The sequence below is a fragment of the Channa argus genome, chromosome 8 (assembly GCF_033026475.1).
Source record: "Channa argus isolate prfri chromosome 8, Channa argus male v1.0, whole genome shotgun sequence".
Lineage (NCBI taxonomy): Eukaryota > Metazoa > Chordata > Actinopteri > Anabantiformes > Channidae > Channa > Channa argus.
In genome coordinates this window covers 4658703-4685604 of record NC_090204.1, presented here as the reverse complement: position 1 = coordinate 4685604, position 26902 = coordinate 4658703, and the positions used below count along the sequence as shown (strand labels likewise).

Sequence of the window (26902 nt, the reverse complement as noted above, 5' to 3'; positions counted from 1 at the left end):
GGGTGCTTCTGCCTGATGCTCAGAGAACACAGCCAAAAAAGGAATCAAACCACTGCAAGCCTTGTGAGCTGCCAAACTATTCCTGTAAAAGCACTCTTTTGGTGGAGGCCTGAACAGGAGACGTGTGGGGAATGTAAAGAAACACTGAATTGATCCTGTGTCTTGTGGTCAGTGAATCCTGTAAGGAGAGCACCAGGTTGTGACAAGCTGGAATGATAGCAATGGATGCTTTGGAATTAATGACTGTTTATATGGGCATGAAAAGTGTACTGTGGAAGGGAGCGAATGACCAAAATAACTGCCCAGGACAGACCAATCAGTCTTGTTGCTGTCGAATTGTGTGGCAGATTTGTTACACTAGGCTACAAATGTCAGTTCTGTTAAATATTCGCTGGATGTGTTTGTAAATGTATACGGAGAAGGGAGGGGGGGGGCTAAAGGAAGGGTTTCTTTCTGCATTGTCTAAGATGAAAAATGGTCGAAAGACTCCACTGATTATTCAGCATCTGGAAAAGATTAGAGCATGTGAAGTTGGAGGACTCCTGACAACACACACTGCTGGGATGTACAGTTTATTGTGAACAGGCTGCCTATGAAGAACTCATAGCTGTTTATTCTGAAGGTCTCCAGCTCTGGCTTCTGAGAGTTCACGTCTGCGCTGTCCTTTTTATGTTAGTTATCTTTAAAACCATCTTGCTGCACTACAGCTTACTTTAGCCAAGCTGTGAGAAGAGGGGAACTTCTCATTTGCAGCTGATGATGCTAAAACATTTTTAACCTCCCTCCATCCCACAGTGACGTGACACCACATTGAATCACCCACACTGGAGTCACTGAATGACCACACCTCTGTGAAAAAAACACAGTACTTCATCATCCCTGGCAAAAAAGCATTACATTTGTGTTTTTCCTTCATCACAGCGCTGTTCAAAGTGCCTCACACCTCAGCTTTCCTTTTAACCAGATAGAAAAACATATTTTGGCGTGTACAGTGTTCCGCACATCGGGGTGTGCGGCTTCAGTGTTAAACTGCAGGAACAGAGCTGTTCGTACCGTTGGCCATTCTTGATGTATTGTCAACAGGCTGGCTTTTTAACAAGTCTTTGTTAGCGGCTGGAGGCTGATAACCTATCAGTCTGTGCTGCTGGTGCAGTGGTTTCCTTCCTAGCTCACACTAACACACACTAAGTTGTGCACATACGAGCACTTCTCTCAGTGAACATAATTTGCCTTCAGACCAGAGGAAAAACAGTTTATTCAGTTCAACCTGTTGACAACCTTTGGACTGATGGCCACGTGCTGAATGTCTTCACAGGGATTTGTGTCATTGATAATGAATGGCTTCATCTTGTTTATGTTCCAACTCTTTGACTCTGCTCACCTCTGACATCCAACAATTTGGCCTTATGTCTGACTACAGCTGGATAGATACCAGGAGATGGAGTCATGAAACAGTCGCATGCATTTGTATCATTTTTGTCTGTTGTCTTTTAACCTTTCCCCCACAAAGAAGGATTCCTAAATATACATATGATGACTTTATTTTCTGGTAATAGCCATTGATGACCATGCGTCTTCTTCGCAGGAATGCATCCCAGCTGAAGCAGCTGCAGGACCAGATACTATTAGAGCAGCAGGAAACAGCCAATTGGCAGCAGCACCAGCATCAGCCGCAGGAGCACCAGGGCCAGGAAGCCTCACCTCCAACCCAGCAACCACCTCAGGAAGCATCCCCACCTGCTCCACCATCTCCTCCTCTCCCCCCTCCTCCCTCCTTCCAGGAGTTGGAGAGCAGCGTAGCCATGCAGGCCAGCACCTTCAACTATGCCCGGCCCAAGCAGTTCATTGCTGCTCAGAGCCCAAGCGGGGCGGGCTACGTCACCCAGTCGTCTGGTTCTTCTGGGTCCAGCATGTCCTCGCCACTGTCGCCTCCCACCTCACACAAGGCTTTCAGCAGGGTCACCATACCCCCCTTCACCAACGCAGGCAGTGTGGAGTCCCCGAGCTCCCCCTCCTTCCCACCTCCACCGCCGCCCTTCCTCAGTCCCAGTAACTTGTCCTCTCCATCAGGTTCTGCCCAAGACTTCCCCCCTCCCCCTCCCCCACCTCCTCCACCTGCCTCCATGTCTCCAGCCTACTCGGATATGTCATCACCCTTCTCCTCCGTCCCTCCATCTCCGGCCTCCAGTTACCTGTCCTCAGTATTGCCCTCCACCCCCAGCAGCCCTACAGTCAACGCCCTGGGCCTTCCTAAAGGCAATGGGACTGTGTAAGTACCCCAGAAATAAAGAATTAAAGACAGAGCTTTCTTTACATTATCTGTCAAGTTGTGCAACATTGTCTTTAATAATTGCACAAAGTCTGCCTCAGGTGAGTCGCTAAATCTGGCAGCAACATGTTTGCATATTTATACAGTATGTTCGCAGGAAACCACTAACTAAAGAACCCTTTTAAATACATACAAACCCGCACACATAGGCACAAAACTGTTATCAAGATGCCAGAGCCTTAGGCCCCATATGGCAAGAAACTATACAAGGAACTCAGATTGAAAGATGTTTGGAGATTAAACAATTTCATCTCACTGACACTGTTTGGGTGTATGTTTGACTAATTTGCTGGATGCTAAAATGAATCACTTTAAAGCCCCTTCACCAGCTGATGTAGACTGCAGAGCTAGTCGATTTTGAGTCTGGCCTCTGTGTACATTGACTTAGCTGATTAAAATCTGCTGTTGGGTAGATAATCCACCTCTGATGGCAGAGTCAAATTTGCTTATTTGTCCTCCATCAAGGACATTCCACCTTAAGCTCTTTGTCAGTAATTTTTCATCAGCCCCTCACTCATTCCTGCACTCCCCCTCTCACCCTGGCATTCCTGCTGCAGTTGTGAGAGATAAGAAGACACACTGTGGAATGCTATAGCTGGACATGTCCAGATAAGGATGGGTATAGGGGAGTCCAGAGAGAGAGAGAGACGAGGAGCTAGACAGGAAAGAGGAGTTGAGATAACGTGTGTGCGTCACAGAGCAGAGTGCCATGACTTTTTGAGGAGTTGACGAATGTTGCTGTTTTGTTCTTCTTTCAGCAAAGCGTTTCCTAGAAAGTCCTCGGTCACCAAGACGCCTCGTATTGCCTCTGACTCGGACATCCAGGGATCCAAAGACGCCGTGATTCAGGATTTGGAGAGAAAACTGCGCTTTAAAGAGGAGCGCATAAGCAATGGTCAACAGGTGTGAGCGTGTGTTTGTGTGTGTCCGAGCAATATTCAATTACAGAAACAACAGTGTGTTTTGCAGGTGATTAGAAAGTAACACATCTTTAACAAAGATTAACAGGTCATACAGCTGATCATGAAGAGGAACTGTTTTACCATGTTTAAAAGTATATTTATACAGATACATTTATTGCCATGACTTTATGAAATCCATAATTAACAAAAGGCTTAGATGACACAAGCTGATGGTGTGTGAAAGTGTGTGTTCTGCAACTCACACACTAACCCACACACACCGATTAATCCCTGCTTCCAGAGGTTAACCTATGAGGAGAAGATGGCTCGCAGACTGCTGGGTGCTGACAACGCTGCCACAGTCTTAAACACACAGGACACAGAGGAGGAGCCAGTCACACAGGTAGGGTGGCTCTTTGTTAGGATCCATCGAGGGGCAAATCGCACGCGTACACACTCACCTGGCTTTACACGGGCATGGAAATGTATGATCAATATGTCCACATCAGCAATGTGCACTTCCTGTTTTTTTATTCACCCAGTGTTGCATGGAAACAGCACAATCACTTCTCTGTTTTGCCAACCGATGCTCTGCTGGTGTCATTCCCATCTCATGATCACTGGCTTTCCTTTACTTACTGTTGAATTAGAGCCCAGCCCACCCTCCCCCACCCACTGTCCCTGTAAACACTGCTGAAAAGCAAAGTTATGAAAGCAGGGTATAAACATTGCGGAGTCCTCCAGGGCCCTCCATAAAAAGCTCTGTTTATGCAAACTGGTGGAAACCAGCATTGCTGCAAACATGCTGGAGAGTAACACTATTTAGAGCTTCGTTTAGCCATTTGTCTTGTCTGACTGTGAGCCACCGACAGCAGTGTAAAAGAGAGTGCAGCACCTCCACACCATGTTAGTTGTTCATTACATTCATCACATGAATAGTGTCATAGAAAGAGAAGTTCACTAGTTAAAGTTTGTTAGAATATAAATGTCCCATTGTATGTCTACAAAATATATGGGCTTAACTGGCTCTGAATGACCCACGAATGCAGATACAGTCAACGTTACAAATTCTTTCACTGGGTCAACACTGACTGCGATCAGCCCAGTTTGTTGCTGGAATCGCAAGCGATCTGAGTGGTTGTTGCACTATGGGCACTGCCTCGCTTTTTTTCTTTCTGTCATCCTTAATGCACTTATTGCTACAGGTACAGTCACCGTGTGTAACTGTGCACATGAATTCAAACAGGTTTTTATTTAAATGTGCCACAAGAAAACTGTATCTGCTGTTTGTTCAGTGACTGTACAGATGATGAGACACAAATTGAGCTAAAACTTAATCTTGCCAACTTTTATTGTTTGCTGATATGTCATGTGAATTGGTTTGGATATTGAAGCATGTTCAAGCTTGATGGTAAAACAAACAACCATGAGCATGTTTGGTTCTTCTGGTTTTACAGTCAGTACTTTGTCTATTGCTGTCACGCAATGCATGCTGCAATCCTAATCTGAGTGGGAGATGAATGCAGTAACTAAATCATATCTAAGCAGAGGACACAATATTAGTATGTAAGACTTTAGATGGAACAACATGTTTAGCAGCAGCTGTCTAAGCACTTTAACAGGATTATACCTCATTGGATGACGCTGAGCCACTTCTGTGGTTACTGCCGTTCTGATCAGCAGCAGGAGTTCAGGAGGATGAATTCAGCCTCTGCAGCTGTGCCCATAGCCTGTTATTATCTGTGTGATGTGTCATCGGACTGTGTTGCTCTGCAGATGTTCACTCTGCCAGAGCCACAGCTACAGTGATGACAGATTGATGGAGATGGTGGGAAGGAGGAGTGGCTGGTCTGGCCAGTGGGAATTTAGAAATTGGGAGAAAGCTGGCATTGTGGGTGACAATGAAGACAGGTTAATGAGTGTGTAGAAAAATTTGAATAAGCCAAACAGGGATTTATTTATAGCTCTTTGCACGATCTTTAAAATGCTTGCATTTTTCACTCAAACCTACTGTATTATTTCCTTCCCTAATCATTCCATAATATTTTCCTCGTTTTCTTTCTGTCTCTGGCATGCAGGAATACAAAGTGTCTAGCTTCGAGCAGCGGCTGATCAGTGAGATTGAATTCCGTCTGGAGCGTTCACCGGTGGAGGAGTCAGACGACGACGTGCAGCACGACGAAGACTCTGCTGGCCAGGGGGTGGCCCCTTCCTTCGACCAAAAGCTCAAACACTACAAAGTATTTGAGGGCATGCCAGTTACCTTTTCCTGCAAGGTCAACGGAGACCCCAAACCAAAGGTGGGAGTTATGTTACAGAAAGAATGTCAACACCCACATTTTTTAACATGGCTGGTGATTGCTATTGCTCAGGAGTTGGTGGTGTGTGATGTTGATGATGGAGGGTTTAGATACTGTACATATGCTCTCTGCTGTGATAAGACGAGGCCCTATGCAAGTACACACACACACACTCTGGCCTGGGCTGGCTGCCTGGGTCTGTCTGCATTATAATGACGTGGTGATGACAGGCCTTAGGAGAAACAGATGAAATTAGAGAACAGCAGAGAGACAATGTTGAAAAACTGATAGAAGATCACACTAAACAGAGACTCGAGCTTTTGTTTTCTAAATAAATCCACTGTCTTTTTTTCTCCAGCTTTTCACTACTTTAACGTGTCTGATTCTCGTTGTGTTCCGCAGGTCTACTGGTTTAAGGATGGCAAGCAGATCTCCAAGAGGAGCGAGCACTACAGGATTAGCCGTGACGCTGATGGAACCTGCTCCCTGCACACTGCTGCGGCCTCACTGGATGATGATGGCAACTACACCATCATGGCAGGCAACCCCATGGTGAGCATGCAGATACCGAGCAGTGGAAAAGCTCACATAAAATATTTCAAGAAAAGGCTGCACCTTTTCATAATAAAACCACAAAGCACACACAGCCGTTTGGCTGCCTGTAGTACATGTCAGCACTTATTAACGAGAGAATAATGCACATTAAGATAATGATCTCCAGCCTGAAGAGGAAGAGGGCGTTGAATGAGACAGGAAATTACTAAATCTCTCATAAAGGTCAAAAGTTCATGTTCTACAGGCTTTCTGACAAGATTTTCCAGCTCCAACACCCACATTTTATTTCCTCCTCCCAGTTTGAGTGCTGCTTGTGGCATGGTGGGGTGTCAGCCCCTCATAAGCTCCCCCCTCTTTATGCGTCTCTTTCTTCTCCACCTCACAGGGCAGGGTGAGCTGCACCGGCAGGATGATGGTCCAGGCGGTTAACCAGCGGGGTCGTAGCCAGCGTTCGGCACCTGGACACATGCGCAGGTGAGGCTTAGCTGGCAGGAGAACGTAGGAAGTGAGGGGCACAAACAAGATCTCTTGGTATTTTATTCACACGCGCTAACGGCTGGCTGGCACATTTGCTGCAGGCCTTCCAACATCTGCACAACTCCTGTCCTCAATCAGCCTCACCATGCAATTTGGGATGTAAAATGTTCCAAAGAGTGACTGGATATTTACACAAATGTTTGCTTAGAGCTGAATCACGCTTTTTTCTTTGTTGAGCTGTCCTTTCAGGATGGAAAAGCTGTGAGTTAATGTGAGGGAACACCTGTTTGCTCTGCTTTGTTTTTCATTGCTCTGTTGCTCTTGTATATACAGTACGCATTGACCCAACCCAGATTATTAGGATCAGAGACACCCCTCGCAGAACATGACAAACACCTGCAGTCTGTTATCTAGATGAATACTCCCTGATAATATAAGCATAAGAGTTGTTTAGAGACAGATTGAGATGGCAATCAGCATCTCCCACTCTCTTTATTTACCTCCTTGGTTTATGTGCAATCGGGGCAGTGATGTCATCGTTGTCGGGACAAAACACCTACTGGTTCTGACCTGAAAAATACTCATACCAGTGGAAAAACACCAGTGGAGGACACAAAGAGCAGAAAAGGCCCCTTAATGTCTATATTATGTGTGATCAAATCTGCGAAGGAAAATTCAATTAAAATATACATGTACATTTTGCTCTGTCTGTAAGACCCAGGTCCAGGTCCAGAGACAGCGGTGATGAGAACGATAACATCCAGGAGCGTCACTTCCGTCCTCACTTCCTGCAGGCACCAGGTGACCTCATTGTCCAGGAGGGGCGACTGTGTCGTATGGACTGCAAGGTGAAAAGTTCTCCTGTGGTTCTTTTGTCCACAGAGTATCCACGTGATTTGTTGGTCCCAAAATAATGAAAATAAACAATGTGGAGCATGCTGGGTCTTGCTTTGAGACAGTACTTACACAATTATATATTTCTTTTAAACATAAAAGGAGAAACGTCAAATTATACACTGTTTTTTGATCTGGTAAGCTGTAACTTTAATGTGAAGAACTTTTTATACATGACTGCAACTTCAAGGCCTTTTTATTTTGTGGGCAGCAGAATCTGCCAGTTTTAATTTAACTCTCTGTCTGGTTACTTACACAACGTTGAGTCTAATGGGATAAATAGTGAGCTTGTTTAACTGACAACCTGCTTTAATTTAAACTCTTCTGCTTAGATCTTGTAGGTGATGCTGTGGTGCTTTCTTTGATGAAGCAATGAAAATAAGTTTTAAAATAACTGAGACATGACCAGAAGAGAGAAATGCCTTCACCAAAGTGAATATGTTAATCATAGTAATAAAGAAAGCCGTTTCAAATCTGCCCTTTAATTCAGCGTCTGTATTGCTCTCAGGGAGGATCCATCTCAGTGCTGCCAAAGAACCATTTGCCTTTCTGTGCGTTCCAGTTTCTGTAGGGGATATAAAAACTAGCAGAGACAAGATGTTTCATCACGTCTTTGTGTCACAAATGGCTCAGAACAGACAAGGAGAACACAGAGGTGTCATTTTTCAGGGATTAAGTTGAATCAGGTTTTCGACAATTATTTTCCCTCCACACCCCTCCTGCCGCTCATTTTCGCCCCTCATCCACTCCTTCTTCACCTCGCCTTCCTGCAGCCCTTAGAAAGCCTTTGAAAACTGGCACATGCAATAAAACAAAACAGCCCCACAATTAACTCTCTATATAAAAACACATGTCGGAAATAAACTGGTGCGTCTCCATTACTTCTGAGCACTTTATGTCAACGGTAATTATAAAAAATATTCATTTTCAGATCATTTTTTAGCTTTCCAACAGTTCCAAGCTTATTATGCCACAACTAAAATTGTGCTGGGTCACTTCCTGTAATACCCATTACCCATATACCCTCATTTGTGAAACATGTGAATGCTGTTGTTCATTGTAATACCAAGCATATTCTTTTACACAGTAACTCCTTTCCCAGGTGGGCAGGGTGGAGCAGGTGTTAGGTTTCTCTGCAAAGACAGATGGGTCATTTAGCAGTGCATTTTATTCCCATGACAAAGTATGCAGGCAACCAGGCTCCTCAAACACAACACAGACAGACTAAGCAAACACTGCTGTTGTTATATTCCACAGCAAACACATACTGTACTGCCCCCACAGAACACACACAGTTAGTATTCTGATTTACTCCCAACAAAAACAACCACCGATTGCAGCATCCTTCACTCTACAGTCTGAACAAAACCTCAGACAAAACTCAGACTGTGATCTTTTACAACCTGCAGGTGAGCGGCCTGCCCACTCCTGACCTCATCTGGCAGCTGAATGGACAGACTATTCGCCCTGACTCTGCCCATAAGATGCTGGTGAGGGAAAACGGTGTGCACTCATTGGTCATCGAGCCTGTGACAAGCCGTGATGCAGGCGTCTACACCTGCATTGCCAGCAACAGAGCTGGGCAGAACTCCTTCAACCTGGAACTTATTGTTGCAGGTAAGTTTTTTCCTTCGAGCACTGTGTTTGCTCTCTGGAAGTAGGAAATTGACCCTATACTACACCATTTTATATATGCACAGAAGATGCCTGTTGACACGATACTTCCCCATAATGCATCCCATTGACATTCTCTTTCCACAGCCAAGGAGATGCACAAGGCCCCTTCATTCATCGAGAAACTACAGAACACTAGTGTGGCAGAAGGTCATCCTGTGAGACTGGAGTGTCGGGTCACAGGCGTTCCCTACCCACAGATCTTCTGGAAAAGAGAAAACGAGTCTTTCACTCACAATACAGACAGAATCAGGTAAATAAGCCAAAAAAATTGACAGACAAAATCATACTTTTTAATACTTCTTCACGTTTTCTTCAGCAGGAAGGAATTTAGAATATTCATGGTTGCTTCATGTGAGTCAACTGTCTTTTGCAGCATGCACCAGGACAACTGTGGCTACTTGTGTATGATTATCCAGCCAGCCATGAAGGAGGATGCTGGGTGGTACACAGTGTCGGCAAAGAATGACGCTGGCATCGTATCCAGCACTGCACGCCTGGATGTACACAGTAGGTTCAAATTCACACACTGCTCACTGAATGAAGCACTTTTTCTGTCTGTACTTTTACATTTCTGCACATAAAACCCTTCTTTTCTCTGCACGCAGCTCAGTGGCAGCAGCCAAACGTCCCCAAGCCAAAGAAGGTGCGCCCCTCCACCAGCCGCTACGCTGCTCTGACAGAGAAAGGGCTGGATGTGAAGGCAGCCTTCTTCCCTGACTCCAGCCCACTACCGGCAGGTGGACTGGTGGAAAGTGACGACCTGTAAAGACAACAGGAAGATGCGAGGATAGCGATGTCACTTCCTAAAACCCTGAAAGTTGCCTCGCTCCCAGCACTCCTGAGACAAATACTTTATGATGGCGAGGAGGGGGACAGTACAACCTCGTAACTGCAAACACAGAACTAAAGGGTTGGTGGACAGAGTGAGGGGATGAAGCTGACGTTTTATGTTTTTATAGTATGACACATGTAATATTACAGAATGCATCGAGTGGGCACCCCAAGCTTTATTTTGTCGACTGGACCTGGAAGTGCCCCTAATTTCTGTGATGATAAAAACCAGTTTAAGAATGAAAACACAATTACTATGCATGCTCAAGTGGTGCCATTTGCAATACCGATTAATACTGTATCTATAAATAGCTCTGCACCAACTGAGTGTAGAGGAAGAAGAGACTGAATGATTCAAAGCAGCACCGCTTTGATGAAGGAGATCACACACTTTTATTATACGGGCTTGTGTAGCACAGTGCTGATATCTACAGTAGCCGCGTGTAGTTAGAGTATGATACAGTCTCAGCGTTTAAGGTCATAGACTAGCTTACAGTTACACATATTGGACAAGGCCGGGCCTTAAAAACAATATGATTAGTGATTCGTATAAAAAAGGTTTGCGGTTTGGGGAAAGCAGAAATTATAGGAAGTTGGTAACAGGACAAGAAAGTGATGAGGAAAAGAAGGTTTTTGTGACGGGCAACTCTAATGTGGTAAGTGAGATATGAACGACGGTGGTGAGTGGTGAAACACAACACATTGAAAAGAAAAAAAAAACAGAACATTTATTTCTTTTGTTTGTATTTTAGAGCATTGAATTCAAATATTCTCACTGAGGGGGTGCTGTGAGATTTTTTTTAAAGTATTTGTCAAACGCATCACAGATTCTCCAATTTATTTTTGTATAAAATCAAATGAGACTAGTTACTTTCCCAGCAATCTTGACAGAAATTATATAAGCAACCTTTGGTTCACTGATAAAAACAGTCCTTTCTGTATTTTCAAGTTTTATGAATGTATTTACTGCCTTAAATCACATTTAGGCCTCATAGAAACACACTTTCTTTGCATGATATTTTTGGACACTTGTACAGTGCCAAACAACTTTTACCAGGATGTATAAAAACGCAGCTTTCTTTAGTAGGCAGGGGTAGCAAACATTCTAAGCTGGTCAAAGTGAAGAGCAAAGGATATTTTTCTTTTTGGTCACCTCTGTAACACTATACAAAGTGGACATCTTTTTCTGTCCGTTTAGAGCTTCCATCAGCTGACAGTTAGTGTTTGCACATTTCTATGCCAGTCGATGCCTGTATATGGATTGTTCTCCTGATATTATTTTAGGTTATTAAAGTTAATAAAAAGCAAACTCTTCAGACAGTGTGAGATGTTTTTATAGACTGGCAGGCTATTCCTAAAACAAGACAATGCCAACAATCACATTATCAGACGCAAAGGAAATGCCACTCTTACTAAAATCAAGGTATAATGTAATCCAATCCTTACATAGAAAAGACAGGATTGATGATGCAATTAAACGTATAAAAGAAAGAGAGAGGACAATGGGTGCTGCTTTTTTAAAAATCATGATTCTTTAAAAAAACAAACAAGCAACGCAACCGTTCAGATCTTATCACTGAGGATGACAGCCATCCAACCCCATCCATCCACACTACAGAACCTGTACCCACACTCAAAACATTCTCAGCTAAAAATACTCCTACCCACCTCCATCAATACCTCTAATTTTCTCCAGCTTCAGCCAAACATAGCCTGGCCCCTTCGCCGGCCCCTCCAGAGGTGGGTTAAGGGGGCTGCTCCAGATAGGGCAATGTGCCAGTTGTGAGGGGGATCTCCAGGGGGGAGGTAGGGGAACAAAACACAAACGTCATATTCTGTGGTGGGGTGCATCACGGTCATGGAAAAAGACCAACAGCGGTGATCTTCTAATCAAATTTAGGACCTCAGGGCACTGAGGTCTGGACTGGGCCAGACACTCTGGAGTCAGCGGCGTTAGTCACGACTCACTGTCACACACATCAGGCCACAACCACTGTGGGTGGACATGGTGACTCAGCAGAAACAAAGAGCAGCAGGCCAGTGATCTACTGGCAGATGTGGGTAACTCCATTTTACAACTTAACGGATTTTGTTTACTCCCCCGGTAGTGCCTGTTATTGCAAAAACGTTTAATACGTTTGTCAAAGAAAATAAGCAAAAAGCATTTTTAAAAACGCGATGTGATAATCTTCCAGCTTGTCAGATATTAGGCTGAATTTATTCTGGCCATAAAGCAACGCTCAGCTTCAGCGGTGCAGCTTTGTGAAGTGTAAGTGTTCACCTTTTCAATCTTCAGATGTCATGAGTGGCTTCAGTCAAAATTTTTTATGCCTACAATGAGACAAACAACGTTTGGAGAAAAGGCTCTGTTTGAGTGGACAGGTTCATTCCAGAAGAAACTTCCACTCCCTACATGACCAGCTGCAGCCCTCCATCCACCACTAGCACCTGTCCTGTTATGTAGGAAGACTCCAAAAGGAAGAGGACAACCTGGGCTACTTCCTCTGGCTCACCAAATCTCCCCAGTGGAATGGAGCGTATCATGTCCTCCTTAAGCTCGGCAGTCATGTCAGTACGGATGAAACCTGAAAATAAGAGCAGGCAGGACATAGAGAAAATAAAAAGAGAAATATGACAGAAAGGGAGTAGGTACAGAGAGGACATGTGCTGTACCTGGAGCCACTAGGTTGACCCTGATATTGCGTGAAGCGACCTCTTTAGCCAAAGAGCGTGTGAAGCCTTCTAGACCGGCTTTACTAGCACTGTACACACATTGACCAGCATTCCCTTTCAGACCCACAACAGATCCTACGGAGGGGAAACACATATCCTTTAAGACTACATGTATATAAATGAGATTTTTAAAAATTGTCATACATAAAAACACATTTCTACATTAAATTGAATCCCAATGAAAATCATGTTCAGATTTGTTGGTCAAGTATGACGGTCTATAAAAAGGAGCAAACAAAACCTGAGAAATAAACTTGATAAACTATTAACACTGACTTTATGATATGCTGATGATATTGAGGTTTATGAAATATGACATGGTGGGGGCCTGGTGGCTCAATGGGTAGAATATTGGGTTGGGAAGGCCGCAAGATCGAACCACACCCCAACGGTCTGGAGCATGGATAAAATGGGAGGGCTGTGGTCAAATCTCATGCCAAATCAAGGTGCGGAACACGTTGAGATGTGACCCCTGAAGGGACAAGGGACATCACTGCAGTGAGGGATGACGTGAGGCGAGGTATAAGAGAAGTCCCTAATTTCAAGCACTTTACTATTTGATAGTAATCTGCTGGAATTTGTGGTAAAGGAGCAAATAGACAAAATAAGTGTATGGTCCTGTGCAGAAACACTTTAAATTCAGGAGACCTTAAAGAAAAATTACAATGCCATACACTGTCCCCTAGTGTCCAAACTAGGAAGACACAACAAATCGTGGCTGTCATTGAAGCAGTTGATACCTATATTAACGATAGCTGCTCCCTGGGTGTGCAGCATGCTGCGCAGTGCTGTCTTACAGGTCAGTATGCTGCCCAGCAGGTTGGTGTGAAGGAGAGCCACCATGTCCTCTGGTTTTGTCCTCAGTAGCAGAGCATCCCTGAATATACCATGACATGTCAGCTAAAAAGTTTGTCAATTGTACGAAAATTGTAATCATGATTAATCACAGACTGTCAATTGACAATTTACCACAGCAATTAACATTGGACAGTCAGTGATTAATTTCTTAGTCGCAGATGTTTTATCTCGTGGATCTTTTAATACTGTTATCATAAGAGTGGACAGATGATACTGATGGTACTGATTTTGAGTGAATATTCACAATTAATTTCTACAACAGCCAGTCACGTTATTCTTTTATCTACAAAAATAAAAAATAGTCCTGCTATTAATGACTATATTAAACAACATTTATCAGATTTTTCTTCACCTAGCTATATTTCTGTGTAACTATACAGTAAAAGAGTTGTCCACCTGAGTGTCTCTACTCAGACAGAACCAGTGTCTCCCTGCTGCATTTTGTGTGTGTGTGTGTGTGTGTGTAGGAGCTGCTTTTAGCTCCATTAGACAGAGGCAGAGAGCAGATATCCTGCATCAGAAACACCACAACCCTAACTTCACATCTGTTAATCCCACCCAATTTGCTCAGCATTCCTACTCGGTTGCACTCTGTTGAACTGTGCACTGTTGAACTCTGCACAGGTGAGCAAACACGTCATCATAACAGAACATTAATACAATAATGGTGTCCAAAAAATTTGTAGGATTAAAAGGAATTTGAATTAACACGTTATTATCACCTTAATGTTGAAAGTTATAAAGAAAACGTTTTTCTACATTTATATTTTTATTAAACACAGCAAGATATGAGCAGAGCCTATGCCCAAGTGTCTCCTTACCTGTTGATGCCAGCTGCATTCACAAGATAAGAGATGTTTCCACACATTTTTTGGATACTCTCAAAGGTTTTCTGCACTTCCTGCTCCTTGAAGACATCACAGGTAAAAGCCACATGGTCATCTAGAGAGCAGATACAGAGGGTCGGACTGTTTTCAGGTGGTATTAGTCTGCATTTATGTTATTTTGTAGCACAAAAGGGTGAGACCAAACAGTGTGTGTGCATGTTTGTGAAAATCGGTGTACAAAACTACACCTCCATATAGAGATGCCACAGTAGTTTGGGCAGCATCTTCATTTCTGGAGACTACAGCCAACCTGCAGCCCCTAACTGCCAGCAGGCGGGACACTGCCCTTCCAATGCCCCTGGAGCCTCCAAACACCACCGCCAGCCTGGACATGACCCTACAGAGACACCACATACTGCACATCAAACTGCAATAACTTAAAACCCCACAGCAACCCCCCCACTAGGAACATTTACTACATTTCTGTTCCTAAATACATTTCTGAAGTAATTGTACTTTATTCTAGTTTTTCCATTATAATTTATTATTACTTCAGTACAATTTAGAGGGAAACACTTTACTTCAGGCTGATTATAACTAATTTATATAGTTACAGGTTGCACGACATTAAGTGGTCAAATCAACTCCACTTGTTGCTGTTATTTTCCATGTAAAGGCCCTATAGTAACAAATTATTTGTCCCTTAATTTGTATATGTTACTGGAATTTTTTTCTTTGCTGTACTTCTCATCTTTGAAAATTTGTCTGCAGTTTGCAAAAAAAAACTGATAAATATTTTCTCTTTAATAGGTTTAGTTTCGACAGTCTGTAGCCTTCAATTTCAGCTTTTCACGAACAGCATCACATTGAATAGTGATTAAATAAAATCGATTAGTTAATTCGATTCTGTATTAAGAAATCTACATCTGCAAAAAAAATAAAAAAAATAAAGAGAAACTAAAGCTGTAAAATTAATGTAGTGGAGTCCACTACTAAATTATAGTGGAACCAAATTAACATACAATCAAAATACTTCAATAAACTCCAAGTGTACTCAGTTCCAGTAACGTTATCTGAGTAAATGTAGCATTTCTGGATCTAGGAAAATCACAAGAAAACCAACTACGTGAGCTAAAATTTGTTAAAAGTGTTGCTAACAGGCAAAAGCTGTCCAACTCGGTTATTAAGGTTTTTAACACAAACTTTACAACAGCCTATTAGCGAAAAATTAATTTTCTGTTCTCTCTCCATAAATCAGTCTCTGTCACAAACTCTCCGTCAGGACAAGTTACCAGTGACAGCTGCTAAGAATATTTGACTGTCTATCATATGAAAAGGGTACCACACACACTATTTTGCTTTTGAAATAAAATATCAATGTTTAGCTATTACTCACCGTTTTTATTATTTTTGCGACTGTCGTTTTTTTAAATGAGACGAAAAGCGCATTCCTTCACAAATAAGTTAATTTAATGTAAACGACACAGTAGCAGAGAAGAAGTGCTCATGGGCGCCGCCATGTTTGTTACTATGTCGTTGTGCTGCTAATCACGTTCCAGCAGATGGCGCTGTGGACACAGCTCAGGGATGAAGCACGCGCTCGACGTTGGCTGTTTTTAAAACCTCCAGCCAGTGAAAGTTGATATTTGTCTACAGGGACTCAAACATCACAGGAGCCTGACATTATCACAGTGAACGCTGCCAATCAAATTAACACATTAAATAAGAAAAACCATAGGGTCACTACAACTTTAACACATTGTTTCTATGTATATTTGTTTAATAAGGAAGCCTCCACTAACTAGTAGATTAGTGCAACTAAAATGAGGGTCAGAAAAACATGTTTTATCACAGCTACTGGAAATATGTAGAGCACCTAAAGGGAGTCTCTAGTTACCTAGTAGGTTATAGTGGTACTCCTTCAAGGTTGTTTTGTTATACAGCAACATTTGTGTAACAGTACACTTATTTCAATTACACTTCACTGAGTTAACTAGAAAGTGATTTAGAAATAACATTTGTGCACATTGAAATAGCACAAATATTTATTGTAGCTACTCATCCTTTATTGTAATGTCAGGGGCGGGCGGCCTTGTCCTACACCAGGGCCATCAATCAGACAGACATTCTGCCAGGTTGCGGAGCCCAAGTCACATTCACCACCTGTAGTGGAATTCATGGTTATAATATGTATCTATGCCAAGGAAGATATAATACAATCACTACAAACAGTGTAATATGCCTGTGTTCATTAACTTTGTCAGAGACATAGAAATAGGACTGAATTTGTATTCTGATCAACTTCCTGAACACCAAGACATTATTCCCCTCTTTCACACATTAGTGATCTAATGATGTTTGCCAACAGGGGCATATCGTGCTCTCCCTCTCTCACACACACACACACTGTAAGACAAACATTACCATATCCATATCAGCAGACCCTGTGAGCTGTGCTTGCACATTCTGTATTTACATTTCAGGCTTGCTTTAGACCTGCATGATAAAACCATATTTTGTTTTGGATTTTCTATATGTATTTAATTGATTCATTACAATATAAACTCTCTCTGAAATGATAACGCAATCCTTAGTACTTCTATGCAAGAAAGCCTAATTTGTGCCTCTAGTCAATTATGTTAGTACAAAACATTGTTCGATAAAGGGTTGAACAATACTGCTTTCACCGAGCGACTGGAAATGGACACACCTAAAGCTTAAACATTATCATGAAATTCTTGACCTTGAGACGGTGATTTTTGAACTGATCATGGCCCTTGCAGCTATAAATATTCTATCTACATCTCACTTAAATCTCCAGTCTATACAAACTGACGACTCGAACTCGACAGCTATTTTCTCACGAAATCTGAATATTCCAGGTGTAATTTATCAACATAAATGTACATTTGTAAATTTAAATTATTATATTATTCCAGCATAGTCCTAAACTCATACAAAAGAATAACCTATTTCCATGGAAACCCATCCTCTGCAGGGAACTGTGTGCAGCACAATGACCCCTCTGAGTGCTTGTCAGATCCTGTCAATGTTCCCCAGCTGCACGCACTGGGAAGGCTCACCTCAGTCTCTAACACTCTGCTCTGCTATAAGTCACTGGAGAAGCTCCTCTTGCTAGAGACACAAGCCACATGTAGTGGGACCTACATGAAATACATTTAATTAGGAACAATTGTCTTTTTAATGTGGTAATTTATCCTTCACATATAGCTTTAAAAAAAACAACAACAAAAAAAAAAACTGTGTACCTTTGCTACAATGGAACGCTAAGGACTGGGGAAAAAAAAAAAGGTAAGAGGACAACAGAACTATGGAGAAAGCAAAAAACATTGACATGAGACAATGACTTGTCTTAGGGAAACTATGAAAACCATTAGCTTTTATTGTTATAGAGATCCTTTACAAAATGTGCTATTCCCTCAAATACCTCAATGTTTTTTTTCCCACATCATAGACTTGTGCCAAAAAAGTTGATTAAATTTTCACCATTTAAGACTAGCTTAAAAAATAAAAAAATAATAATAAAAAAATCAAGTAAGTCACCTTAGTATGAGGAAATGTGATGCACTGAATTAAGCTAGCTTAAGTTTCCTGTGTTCCAATAACTGTTGTGAGAAATGCTTCATGAGTCTGAAACTGTGCAGCCTATGCATGAAGAATAACAGGTCAGTATGATTAGAAACATTGTGATAGTGCATAAATGTGTGCGTGTGTTGGAGTACTGTCCGTCTGATGCATATATTTAAAGACTTAACAGTGTAATGAAAAGACACAGTCAAATGAAAATAACCAGTTTCAGCAAAGAGCCTGAGGTTGGTGTGGTGATGGCCAAGACAATAACATCCGTTTAATTCTGCACAAGTACCAAATTCAGAAAGACAAAAATAAAGGCTCTAACAGTGATTTTTACCATCCTTTACCAGACGCTTTTTGGATTTCAAACACATGTCAACATATACCACCAGTCAGTTAAACACTAATTCCCCTCAATTAAACAAAAAGTAAAAGCAAAGACACGACTTGAAATTCTGGGTCCAATGCACTCAGTAAATTCATACTCCAAGCTAAATATAGCATGAGTCAGTGATTGCCTCCACTCCAAAGGGTTTAAATACCCCTCTCAGACTTCAGGTCAGTCATTAATGATACCTTTACTTTGGATCATATAATCATTGCAATGCATATCTGGGGGAAAGAAGTGATTCGTTTCCAGTCAATCCAACATATAAAACCAACCTCAAAAACTTTGTATAGAGGAAATGTACAAGACCAAAACAAACAAACAAAAACAAATACCCCAACCACAAAATAAAAAAATAAAAAAAAATCAAGGGCATCAAAGTAAATGATTTCAAGTGAAACCTTAATTTTTGAAATACAAAAAAATGACACCACACATCTCTTTCTGTGAAATGTACTTCACAAAACGTACTGTGCTTTAGCTAGCTGTGTTTTCACTGCCACAAGTCATATTAGGAGTGAGTTAGAGCACTGTAAATAAAAATTGAGAGCATTTCTAAAGGGTGCCTGTGTCCCATGAGCTTTACAGCATGTCCAGGTTAGTTATAAGAAAAACTGTCTAAGAGCAGCAGGAGTTAGCCTACATTTGTAACACACATACACTGAAATTAATCTGTTGTGCACAGCTAAGAAATGTTATGTTGCTCCTGTGGTGAAGAGCTATGTCTGGGATTGGCTATTGCCAAGGGGTTAGGAGAGCAGCTACCCTTTCTAGTAAATACAAAGAAGGTACATATTAACTGCACAGCCTATGTTGGAGTGTGCTTTTGAATATTAAAAATGCATGACCAAAAAGTCCTGCAACACGTGTATCATCATTTCGCTGTGGTCCTTAGCACCACAGCCTTTGCCACACCAGGAAAGAAAGACAGAGGCCTGTGAAAGGCCTGCAAAAATATTATCTGATGTGCAATGTTCACATGGCTGTGAATTGTAGCTAGAGTACTTCAATGTGCAATACGGTAGATCTCTCTTATGATCCTCAGTTTGAGGTAATGCCTTTAGAGCTGGGCAATTGTCGTTTTTTCCCACTGTGAAGCATAAGCAATGAAGACACTGCTCATTTGTTGTAGTTGGCTGCATCTGATATGCCTTCTCTTAGCTGCTGACAGCTTGAAATAATGGCAAAACTTTAATTAGCAGTTGAATGAAGAGAACTTCAACTGATGTTGTAAAAGGTGACATAAGGCATGTGCCAGCTTAAACCCTTAACGTCTTGCACTACAAAAAGGCCAACAAATGAAATAAGTTAAAAAGTGTAACATATCTATATCAACAGTTCAAATTGGTTGTTTTAGGACTAATCACCTTTGTGTCCTTATATACAATACAGTCAGGAACAGTACAAGGCACACATTTAACAGCTGAATAGTTACAGAGATATAAATAACCAACAAAAAGGAATAGTTCATGAGTAGTGTGCTCTCCTCTAACTCTGTGCACTGTGCTTTCAGTGACCATACATCCTGTTCTTCTCTGCAGCTCTCTCATATGTCACTAGTGTTCTCCCTCCAGACCACAGCACAAATAGGCTCTGAAAAGTTACAGTCTCCTGTCCCAGTGACTATGCATATGCCAATATGTTTGGTTTGCCACAAACTAAAAAAGCCTAGCAGTTATCAGCCATGTTCGTGGTAATGGTAGCTGTTGTTCAATGTATTAGGTTCATTAGATACTGTCTACAAAGCTGCCAGGGAACAATCCGGTCCTGCCATTCCTCTGCAGTGTGCCTTTGAACCAGCCGTCTTCCCTCTTCCTGTGAACAAACACAATGTCGCCCTCCTTAAGTTCCAGCTCAGCCTCGCTCTGGGGAGGATATGATACCACCACCCTGTACCTGGGGAGGAAAACCAAAGGCACAGTCAGTGACTAATGCACAATGCAACAATGAAAAGTAAGTCATGATACTGATATAGTGTTACACTTTTTAGGAATGGGACAGACAAGCTGGATAATGCCAATAGTATGAAACTGCAAATTAACATCAGCTTACCTCTCACATATGATGGGCCGTGCATCGTGGTGCTGAGATATGAGAGACGAGCATGGCTGACGAGGAGGAGGAGCAATAGGAGCGCAGCCATCAAGTGGAATGCTCTTCCGATGGGAGGACTCTGGGACTGAAGTGGAAGAGGAGGATGAAGAGGCAGATGCAACAGAGGCAGCAGCAGCAGCAGCAGCAGCAGATTCAGGCTCAGGGCAGCTGACAGAGCAGGACGGGGGGGAAGTGTCATGCCCAGAGGCACCATGTAGCACCTCTCCAGCAGCAGCCTGCTCCACCTCAAGGGTAGGAGACGAGGGGGGTGAAGGCCGAGACTTCTTCTTATTGGAGGACAACAGCTTCAGAAGACTTTTCTTTTCTCTCTGCAGGACACATTATATTTCCTTGTTAGAGAAATATGGCAACTCATATCTAGCTCAACATTTCTCTACTATAAATAAGTAGTATCATAAATGGATATGGAGCAAGTGAAATGTAACGTATGTATGCAAGTTCAAAAATATTTGGACTTTTCCTACCTTGACATCCTTGTCCAGTCTGCATGCAAGAGCTGTGTTGTTGGAAACAGAACCAACAGGCACAGTGAGGACAGACAAAGGTCTAAGAGCATCACCATCCAATGATGCAGCACTGACATTAGGTGGAGTCAGAGAAGCAGCAGCACAGCCCATTCCTGCTCCAGCCCGGGTGCAGCCTTGTGCAGGACTGGAGGAGGGCTGTGGACACACAGCCAGGTGTGGGAGATAGGTCACAGTTGTTGCAGACTGGACCGGCGTCACTGCGGCTGTAGGCCGGTCCTGACTGTGACATGCAGCTGTAAATGAGTTTCAAAAATATATTATAAACTTTAACATATTGAGGCAGCGTTCAGTGACTATTTTTTCCCCCCACTAAATATACCTGTCCTGACTGCATTGCGAGCCTGATTCACAGTCATCTGGGAGCTCACATGCAATGGGACTTTTGGCTGTTGGCCTGTGGCTGTCTGAGCTGCTGTTACAACAACTGCTGCTTGGGAGCTGGCAGGTACAGCACTAGAGCACACAGGGATGGGTTTGTTAAAATCAGGCCCTGGAACAACGGTACCAAGAGGAGCAGGGGAGGGGCTGACGATGGTAACCCCTCGGCCAGCTTGAGTGCACAGGCTCATGGGCAATTTGGGCTGGGTGCTCCCTGAGCCTGTCCTGAGAGGATAGAATGTAAAGAGGTTTGAGACACAGATCTCTGAGCTAATTGAAGAATTGTACTTTTAAATAACAAGACAGATTTTAAACTTCAAAAAAAAAACTTCATACATGTTTAAAAAGTCTGAATTTTTAAATTGTTGCATTAGCATAGGAGTTTTTCACGTCCTAACAAAGTGTTGCTTTGTGCCCGATTTCACAGCTGACAACCACAAGATTTGAAAGTTAAAGCTTAAAACGGACTATGAGCATGAGATAACTTGGAATGTATTCAATAAGTAATTACACAAAGTTATTAAAAAAAAACTTAATGACATCTTCTTACCCCCATTTGTTGAACATTACTACAAGAAATCTGCTTAGGAATCAAAACTCATATTTTATGGGAATTCTTTGTAAAGTTGGAATGGGTCTATGTTCAAACAGCTTCATCAACTGAGGTAATAAAATATAAACATTACAAATCTAGCAATGATATTAAATATGTTACCTCAAAAAATAAAATAAATAAATAAATATATAATCTAAGAACACTAATTATTAACCTATGGCCATGTATAATAAATGACTGACCTGCTGACTGGACTCATGTAGTTCCCAGGAAAGACTCCAATCTTGCCAGTGTGCATGGAGGTGCCCTTGAACCAGCCATCCTGACAGCGCTCTAGCACCAGAAACATCTCTCCCTTCCTTAGCTCCAGTTCATCCTCCTTACGGGGGGTATAGGGGAACATTGCCACATAGCTGAAACCAAACAAAAAAGTATTAAATAAACAAGTAAAGGCCTTTTTCTAAGCACAGATACACACACAAATACAACAAGGCCTAACATAGTTAAAAAAATATGTAAAAAATGTTCAACATTTAGTACAGCATGCTATTTGTTTGGGATTTATCTTGCTGTCTTGCTGTACATCTGTCATCATCTCCTCTGAGACCCTCCAGCAGAGACTGTGGTCTCTGACCCAGAGAAAATCAGTGCTGGAGGACAAAACATTTTGCAGGTCATCTCTCTACATCAGTTCAAAAACAGGCCTGGAATTGTAGCCAAAAAGATATGAGCCTCAGCTGGGATGCTTTCAGTCTGATTTCAGTCAGTGTTGTCAGGGAAAGGGAACATAAATGCCTCAGAGTCTGACATGCATGCACAGGCTGACTTAGATGACGAATGGAGAGAATTCAAGAGGTGAATCTAATTCTTATCAGGTGTGTGGTGTCTTGGCAGAGTAATGAGGGTAAAGGTGAGGGGGGTTATAATTCAGGGGTGACAGAGAGGATCTCCAATGGGACCCAGGAGACAGTTACCATCAGGTTCTGACCTGTGCTCAAGCCTACCTCACACTGACAGCTAAGAATTGGGGGGAGGGGGTGGGAGAGACTCAGACAAGCAAGGACTTTCCCCTCTGAACTGAGCATGTGCACTGAGGCCCTGGGCCATTGCTGCACAAACCACTCCTGACATCTCACTGCACATTAAAGAAGACTGCATATTTTTGTGTGGGACAGTTTTTATAACTCACACTGTGGGCCTTTGTCTCCCACTTTGGTCGCTTATGCTGGGGGAGGGTCTCTGCCCTGCAGCCAATGGATATGCTGCTCCACCAACAGAAGACTGTGGGGGAGGAGGTGGTGGGGGTGGGAGAGCATCCTGTAAAAGAAGAAAAGGAAATCATATTAATAGCTATGTAGGAAAACAATGAATTACAATTTCATAGCAATTCATCACTTGTTTCCTCACAGTATGAAGATGAAAGACATGAACAAAGCAACATGAGCCTCAAAAAAAAAAAAAAAAACATGGATTTTGCATAAGAAGAGAAACCAGTTTTATGAGCAACAAAGAGGAAAAGGGAATGAAAGATCATCTGTCAACTGGGTTATTCCCCCCGGTTTGCTGACACTAAGGGAGAGTCTGGTTTGGCAGACACCATAGTCTTGTCCCTGACTTCCCCCTGCAACTGAGAATATCCAATTTTCCTTGTTTGTTTGTTGCTAGGAGACCACATAGCTAGATGTTAAATCCATTGCAGTGTTTAATTGGGAACATATGAAATGAAAAACATGTCTGTAGGCACACTTCAGAGCAACCCTCAAACCAAACATGAGTGGATTCATTTTAACTCACTTGTTTTCACTTGTTAAACATCTGTATTGTCAAGAGACTCCTGAGACACTTTTGAGAGATGCTTTGAGAAGAAGCTAATGATACCAGCATGCTTTTAGAACATTTTGTTATGGGTTTTATGTTTTTAGATTTTTTGAATAAAATTAAGTCTAACTTGCTATGTCAACATAGTGCATGAAAACAAGATAAAAAATACACTTTTTGGAAAGTGTGGAAAACTAAAAGTCCAAATAAGCTCTCATTGAGTCAGAATAAGGGTGCAGACAATGTTTATACATAGGACAAAGATGAGTATTCCCATGCTCAACACTGTCTACACTGAGCAGCAGAGTAATAGCTTCCATGACACAATGGGGGAGGAGAGTGGCACTCAGACAGGCTTGTGGTATGTGTATAGACCTATGTGTATGTGTGAGTGTTGATGTGCATTTTGGTTCACTGCTGACGCTTGAGCTGAGATAATTAGGCTGCCTGCAGGCTAGAGAAATCATCTGTATAAAAACATCATGTAGGGTTCCCAAGTGAAGCAGAGAGTTGAACCTATTGTGAACACATTCCTGCTCATTCAGAAACTCCACATGCCAGAGCATACATACTGACAGACAGGAAGTATGCGTGCTGTTTTGTGTGGGCTGCAGTGATTTCTTGACATTTTTAGTTTTGCAGTTTTTACCTCAGCAGAAACATATTAGGAGCTCAAGTTTTGGTTTAAAGATTCCTCAGTGTCGCTCTCTCTCTTTTTTTTTTTTTGGCATTTTAGGAATTGTTTCAAAATAAAGCTACTATATCTTATTTAACAGAAATCTAGATTAACTGTTTCACTTGTTGGCAGTAAATCAATTGCACCATGAGAAATTCATCTTATTTAAACTTTATGCTCTCAAGGTTAAACAAATTTTTATATTTTGTATTTTTTTATGGCATTGGTTGATTTGTGCATTAACTAAATTTTGCGGATATAGTCTACACTGCAGTTCTAAAAGCTTTGTTTGGTTATTAGACTGCATTTGAGCTCATATATTTTAGGTTGGTAAATTGATCTAAAAAAGCAACACCCTCACTTTAAACCTAATACAATTTATTTTTGTTTCTATTAGTTGTAAGATTTATAGGTATTGATGATGATTCCACCTACCACAGCAATGGATGGATAGCTTGTCTCTGAGGGAAATGTGAAGACTGTTGCTGTGGTAACAGGACTACTAGGGGGTGGGGTCACAATTAGTCCAGTTGTGCAAATGTGTACCTGAAAGAGAAGAAAAATGTGGATAATGAAATATAAAATATATACATTAGAAACCAATAATAATAATAATAATAATAATAATAATTCAATCTAGTCATATTCTCAATAATGGAACTTGAGAAAGGAAGCTAAACGCATACACGAATTACCTACATTACATGACATAATTCGATTTTAGCTGCTACTCTGCTATGCAGTCACATGGTGTGAAAATGGCCCCAAGTGTGATTCTGACTCAGCCATAACCATCATGACTGCAATAACATGGACTTCAGTAACTGCGATACTCCGAGAAACCAGCTTTCTCGGGTAATCTGGGTACGGTGTTTACACGCAGTTAAGTAACCTGGTTAAGGGAAACCCATATATACATGTAGCACAAGAGTAACTTGGTTTCTCCTCCACCTCAGACTTACATTTGAAGCCTGGCACAAAGATTTTAACTTTACACTGACGGAAATTGCTTTGTTTTTTTTATGGGTTTTAGAAAGACAGAATTAGTAGACGTGAACAAGGAAATAGAAGAGCCAGGAGATTCTTTCTATTGTGTTTTTATTAAACAATGACCTGTAAAACAGATGTATTGGTAGCCCTGTTGTCACCACAGAGGATTAGTTTACAGCAGTTTTAAAAGAGGTTTCTTTAATTCGAAAGATATCCTGATGATGCGCAGAGGGAAATGGCCAAGGCTGGAGTCAATAACAACACAATTACACATTCTGCAGAAATAGTTTTTTCTCTCATTATACATAAAACCTATCAAATTTTAAAGATTTTGACAAAAGAACCTTAAGATCCACTTTACTGTAGACAAGAGATTTCCCTGTCCTTGACATTTTAGCTGTTCGGTAACAGGGCTAATACACCACAATGCGGTGCAAGCCTACTTCTATCATTATTATGGTCTACACTAATTGTAGTAGCAGATTGTAGTTTAAGTGATAGAGTCTAAGAGACAAATATGTAGACTGCTTGTTTTCATGCCTGTAGTTCTGAATGTCTAACATCAAGTCAAAGACTATATTTACTGTATATGCTGACAACCTTGAAGCAGCTGTGAGTTGCTGTCATGTTGGAACTGATGTGGAAACCTTGAGGGCTAAGTTGAAGTGGTTTTCGTGGATGAGTGGAATCATGCATCCATGATTTCAAATGCTTGGATGAAGCAATTGCATGTTTAGTTTTATGGTGAAAACGGAAGTCAGCCTAATTGCTGACAGAAGGAGAGTGGAACCTTTTAAAATCAGAAAACATCTACTGAAAACAAAAACAGCTTAAGCTGGGGTTGTTTTCCAATTTGTGTATTGTGCCTTTTTTCTGTTATGCAATTAAACTCCACTGAAGAAGATATCACCTAATGAGAAAAGGTTCTCACTGCTGCTGTAGTCGAGTGTCGAGTCGAGTCAACACGCCCACCCGCTCGTTTTTAATCCTCCTGACGATTCGGGACAGAGCAGCGTGCTACACGCAGGAGCTCATGAACATAATAGGGACATTGTACTAGGGGGCCAGAAGGATAAAGTCCGGATAATGTCAGCAGTGTCTCAATAATTTCTGTTCACACATACACCTCCTCCTGACAAAGTCAGGATAACGTCAGAATTCCATTGCATGTGTGAAAGGGGCTTATGCAATCTTGTGAGGACACAGAATAATACGGTGACATGTCCTGTCCTTATTGGTTCAATTGCTTTGAAATCTGATGCACTGCGTGCTAAAAAGCTGCGTTATTGTGGTATATTTAAGTACTAGAGCAGACTCTGTATGATGAAACAACTAATAAAATACTCCAACACAGGGCCAAAAAATGTCTGCTGCACATCTTTGTAAATGTTGTTGAGTTTTAAGTTTTTCATACTGCACTATTCTGCAAATGAGATTTCTGTTGTTATTCAACCTAATGAGTATAATTTACAGTAGG

General features: G+C 41.8%; 3 protein-coding genes across 7 annotated transcripts in view; 1 reads left to right on the top strand and 2 right to left on the bottom strand.

Annotated features, from left to right (window-relative positions):
- Positions 1-11281, top strand: part of palld (palladin, cytoskeletal associated protein) — a 45336-nt gene extending 34055 nt beyond the window's left edge. For all 5 annotated transcript variants that reach the window (XM_067512153.1, XM_067512154.1, XM_067512155.1 and 2 more), the window contains 11 exons: positions 1586-2269; positions 3088-3232; positions 3533-3634; positions 5310-5531; positions 5934-6083; positions 6472-6560; positions 7279-7411; positions 8867-9074; positions 9219-9384; positions 9508-9641; positions 9740-11281. In XM_067512153.1, coding sequence (XP_067368254.1) covers positions 1586-2269; positions 3088-3232; positions 3533-3634; positions 5310-5531; positions 5934-6083; positions 6472-6560; positions 7279-7411; positions 8867-9074; positions 9219-9384; positions 9508-9641; positions 9740-9900 — 2194 coding nt within the window. In that variant the 3' untranslated portion in view covers positions 9901-11281. The remainder of the gene's footprint in view (positions 1-1585; positions 2270-3087; positions 3233-3532; positions 3635-5309; positions 5532-5933; positions 6084-6471; positions 6561-7278; positions 7412-8866; positions 9075-9218; positions 9385-9507; positions 9642-9739) is intronic.
- Positions 8608-16382, bottom strand: cbr4 (carbonyl reductase 4). Its single transcript, XM_067512159.1, has 6 exons — positions 15780-16382; positions 14632-14780; positions 14378-14498; positions 13439-13575; positions 12639-12773; positions 8608-12550 (listed from the first exon to the last, which is right to left on the bottom strand). The coding sequence occupies exons 2-6, from the start codon at positions 14774-14776 to the stop codon at positions 12375-12377; spliced, it is 714 nt and encodes a 237-aa protein (XP_067368260.1). The 5' UTR covers positions 14777-14780; positions 15780-16382; the 3' UTR covers positions 8608-12374.
- Positions 16383-17763: 1381 nt separating this feature from the next.
- sh3rf1 (SH3 domain containing ring finger 1) overlaps positions 17764-26902 on the bottom strand; it is a 30519-nt gene continuing 21380 nt past the window's right edge. Inside the window, exons 6-12 of the mRNA XM_067512158.1 lie at positions 24871-24981; positions 23131-23258; positions 22184-22354; positions 21327-21610; positions 20945-21240; positions 20418-20788; positions 17764-20261 (exon numbers count right to left, since the gene is read on the bottom strand). Of these exons, the coding sequence (XP_067368259.1) occupies positions 20093-20261; positions 20418-20788; positions 20945-21240; positions 21327-21610; positions 22184-22354; positions 23131-23258; positions 24871-24981 (1530 nt within the window). The 3' untranslated portion in view covers positions 17764-20092. The remainder of the gene's footprint in view (positions 20262-20417; positions 20789-20944; positions 21241-21326; positions 21611-22183; positions 22355-23130; positions 23259-24870; positions 24982-26902) is intronic.

What these genes read in the sequence shown, in the direction of transcription:
- cbr4 (XM_067512159.1), bottom strand. Translation starts at nt 14,776, where the DNA reads ATGTCCAGGCTGGCGGTGGTGTTTGGAGGCTCCAGGGGCATTGGAAGG. An exon ending in TGTGGCATCTCTATATGGAG is followed by an intron (nt 14,499 to 14,631) that starts GTGTAGTTTTGT and finishes TCTGCTCTCTAG; the next exon opens with ATGACCATGTGGCTTTTACC. An exon ending in GGTCAACCTAGTGGCTCCAG is followed by an intron (nt 12,551 to 12,638) that starts GTACAGCACATG and finishes TCTTATTTTCAG; the next exon opens with GTTTCATCCGTACTGACATG.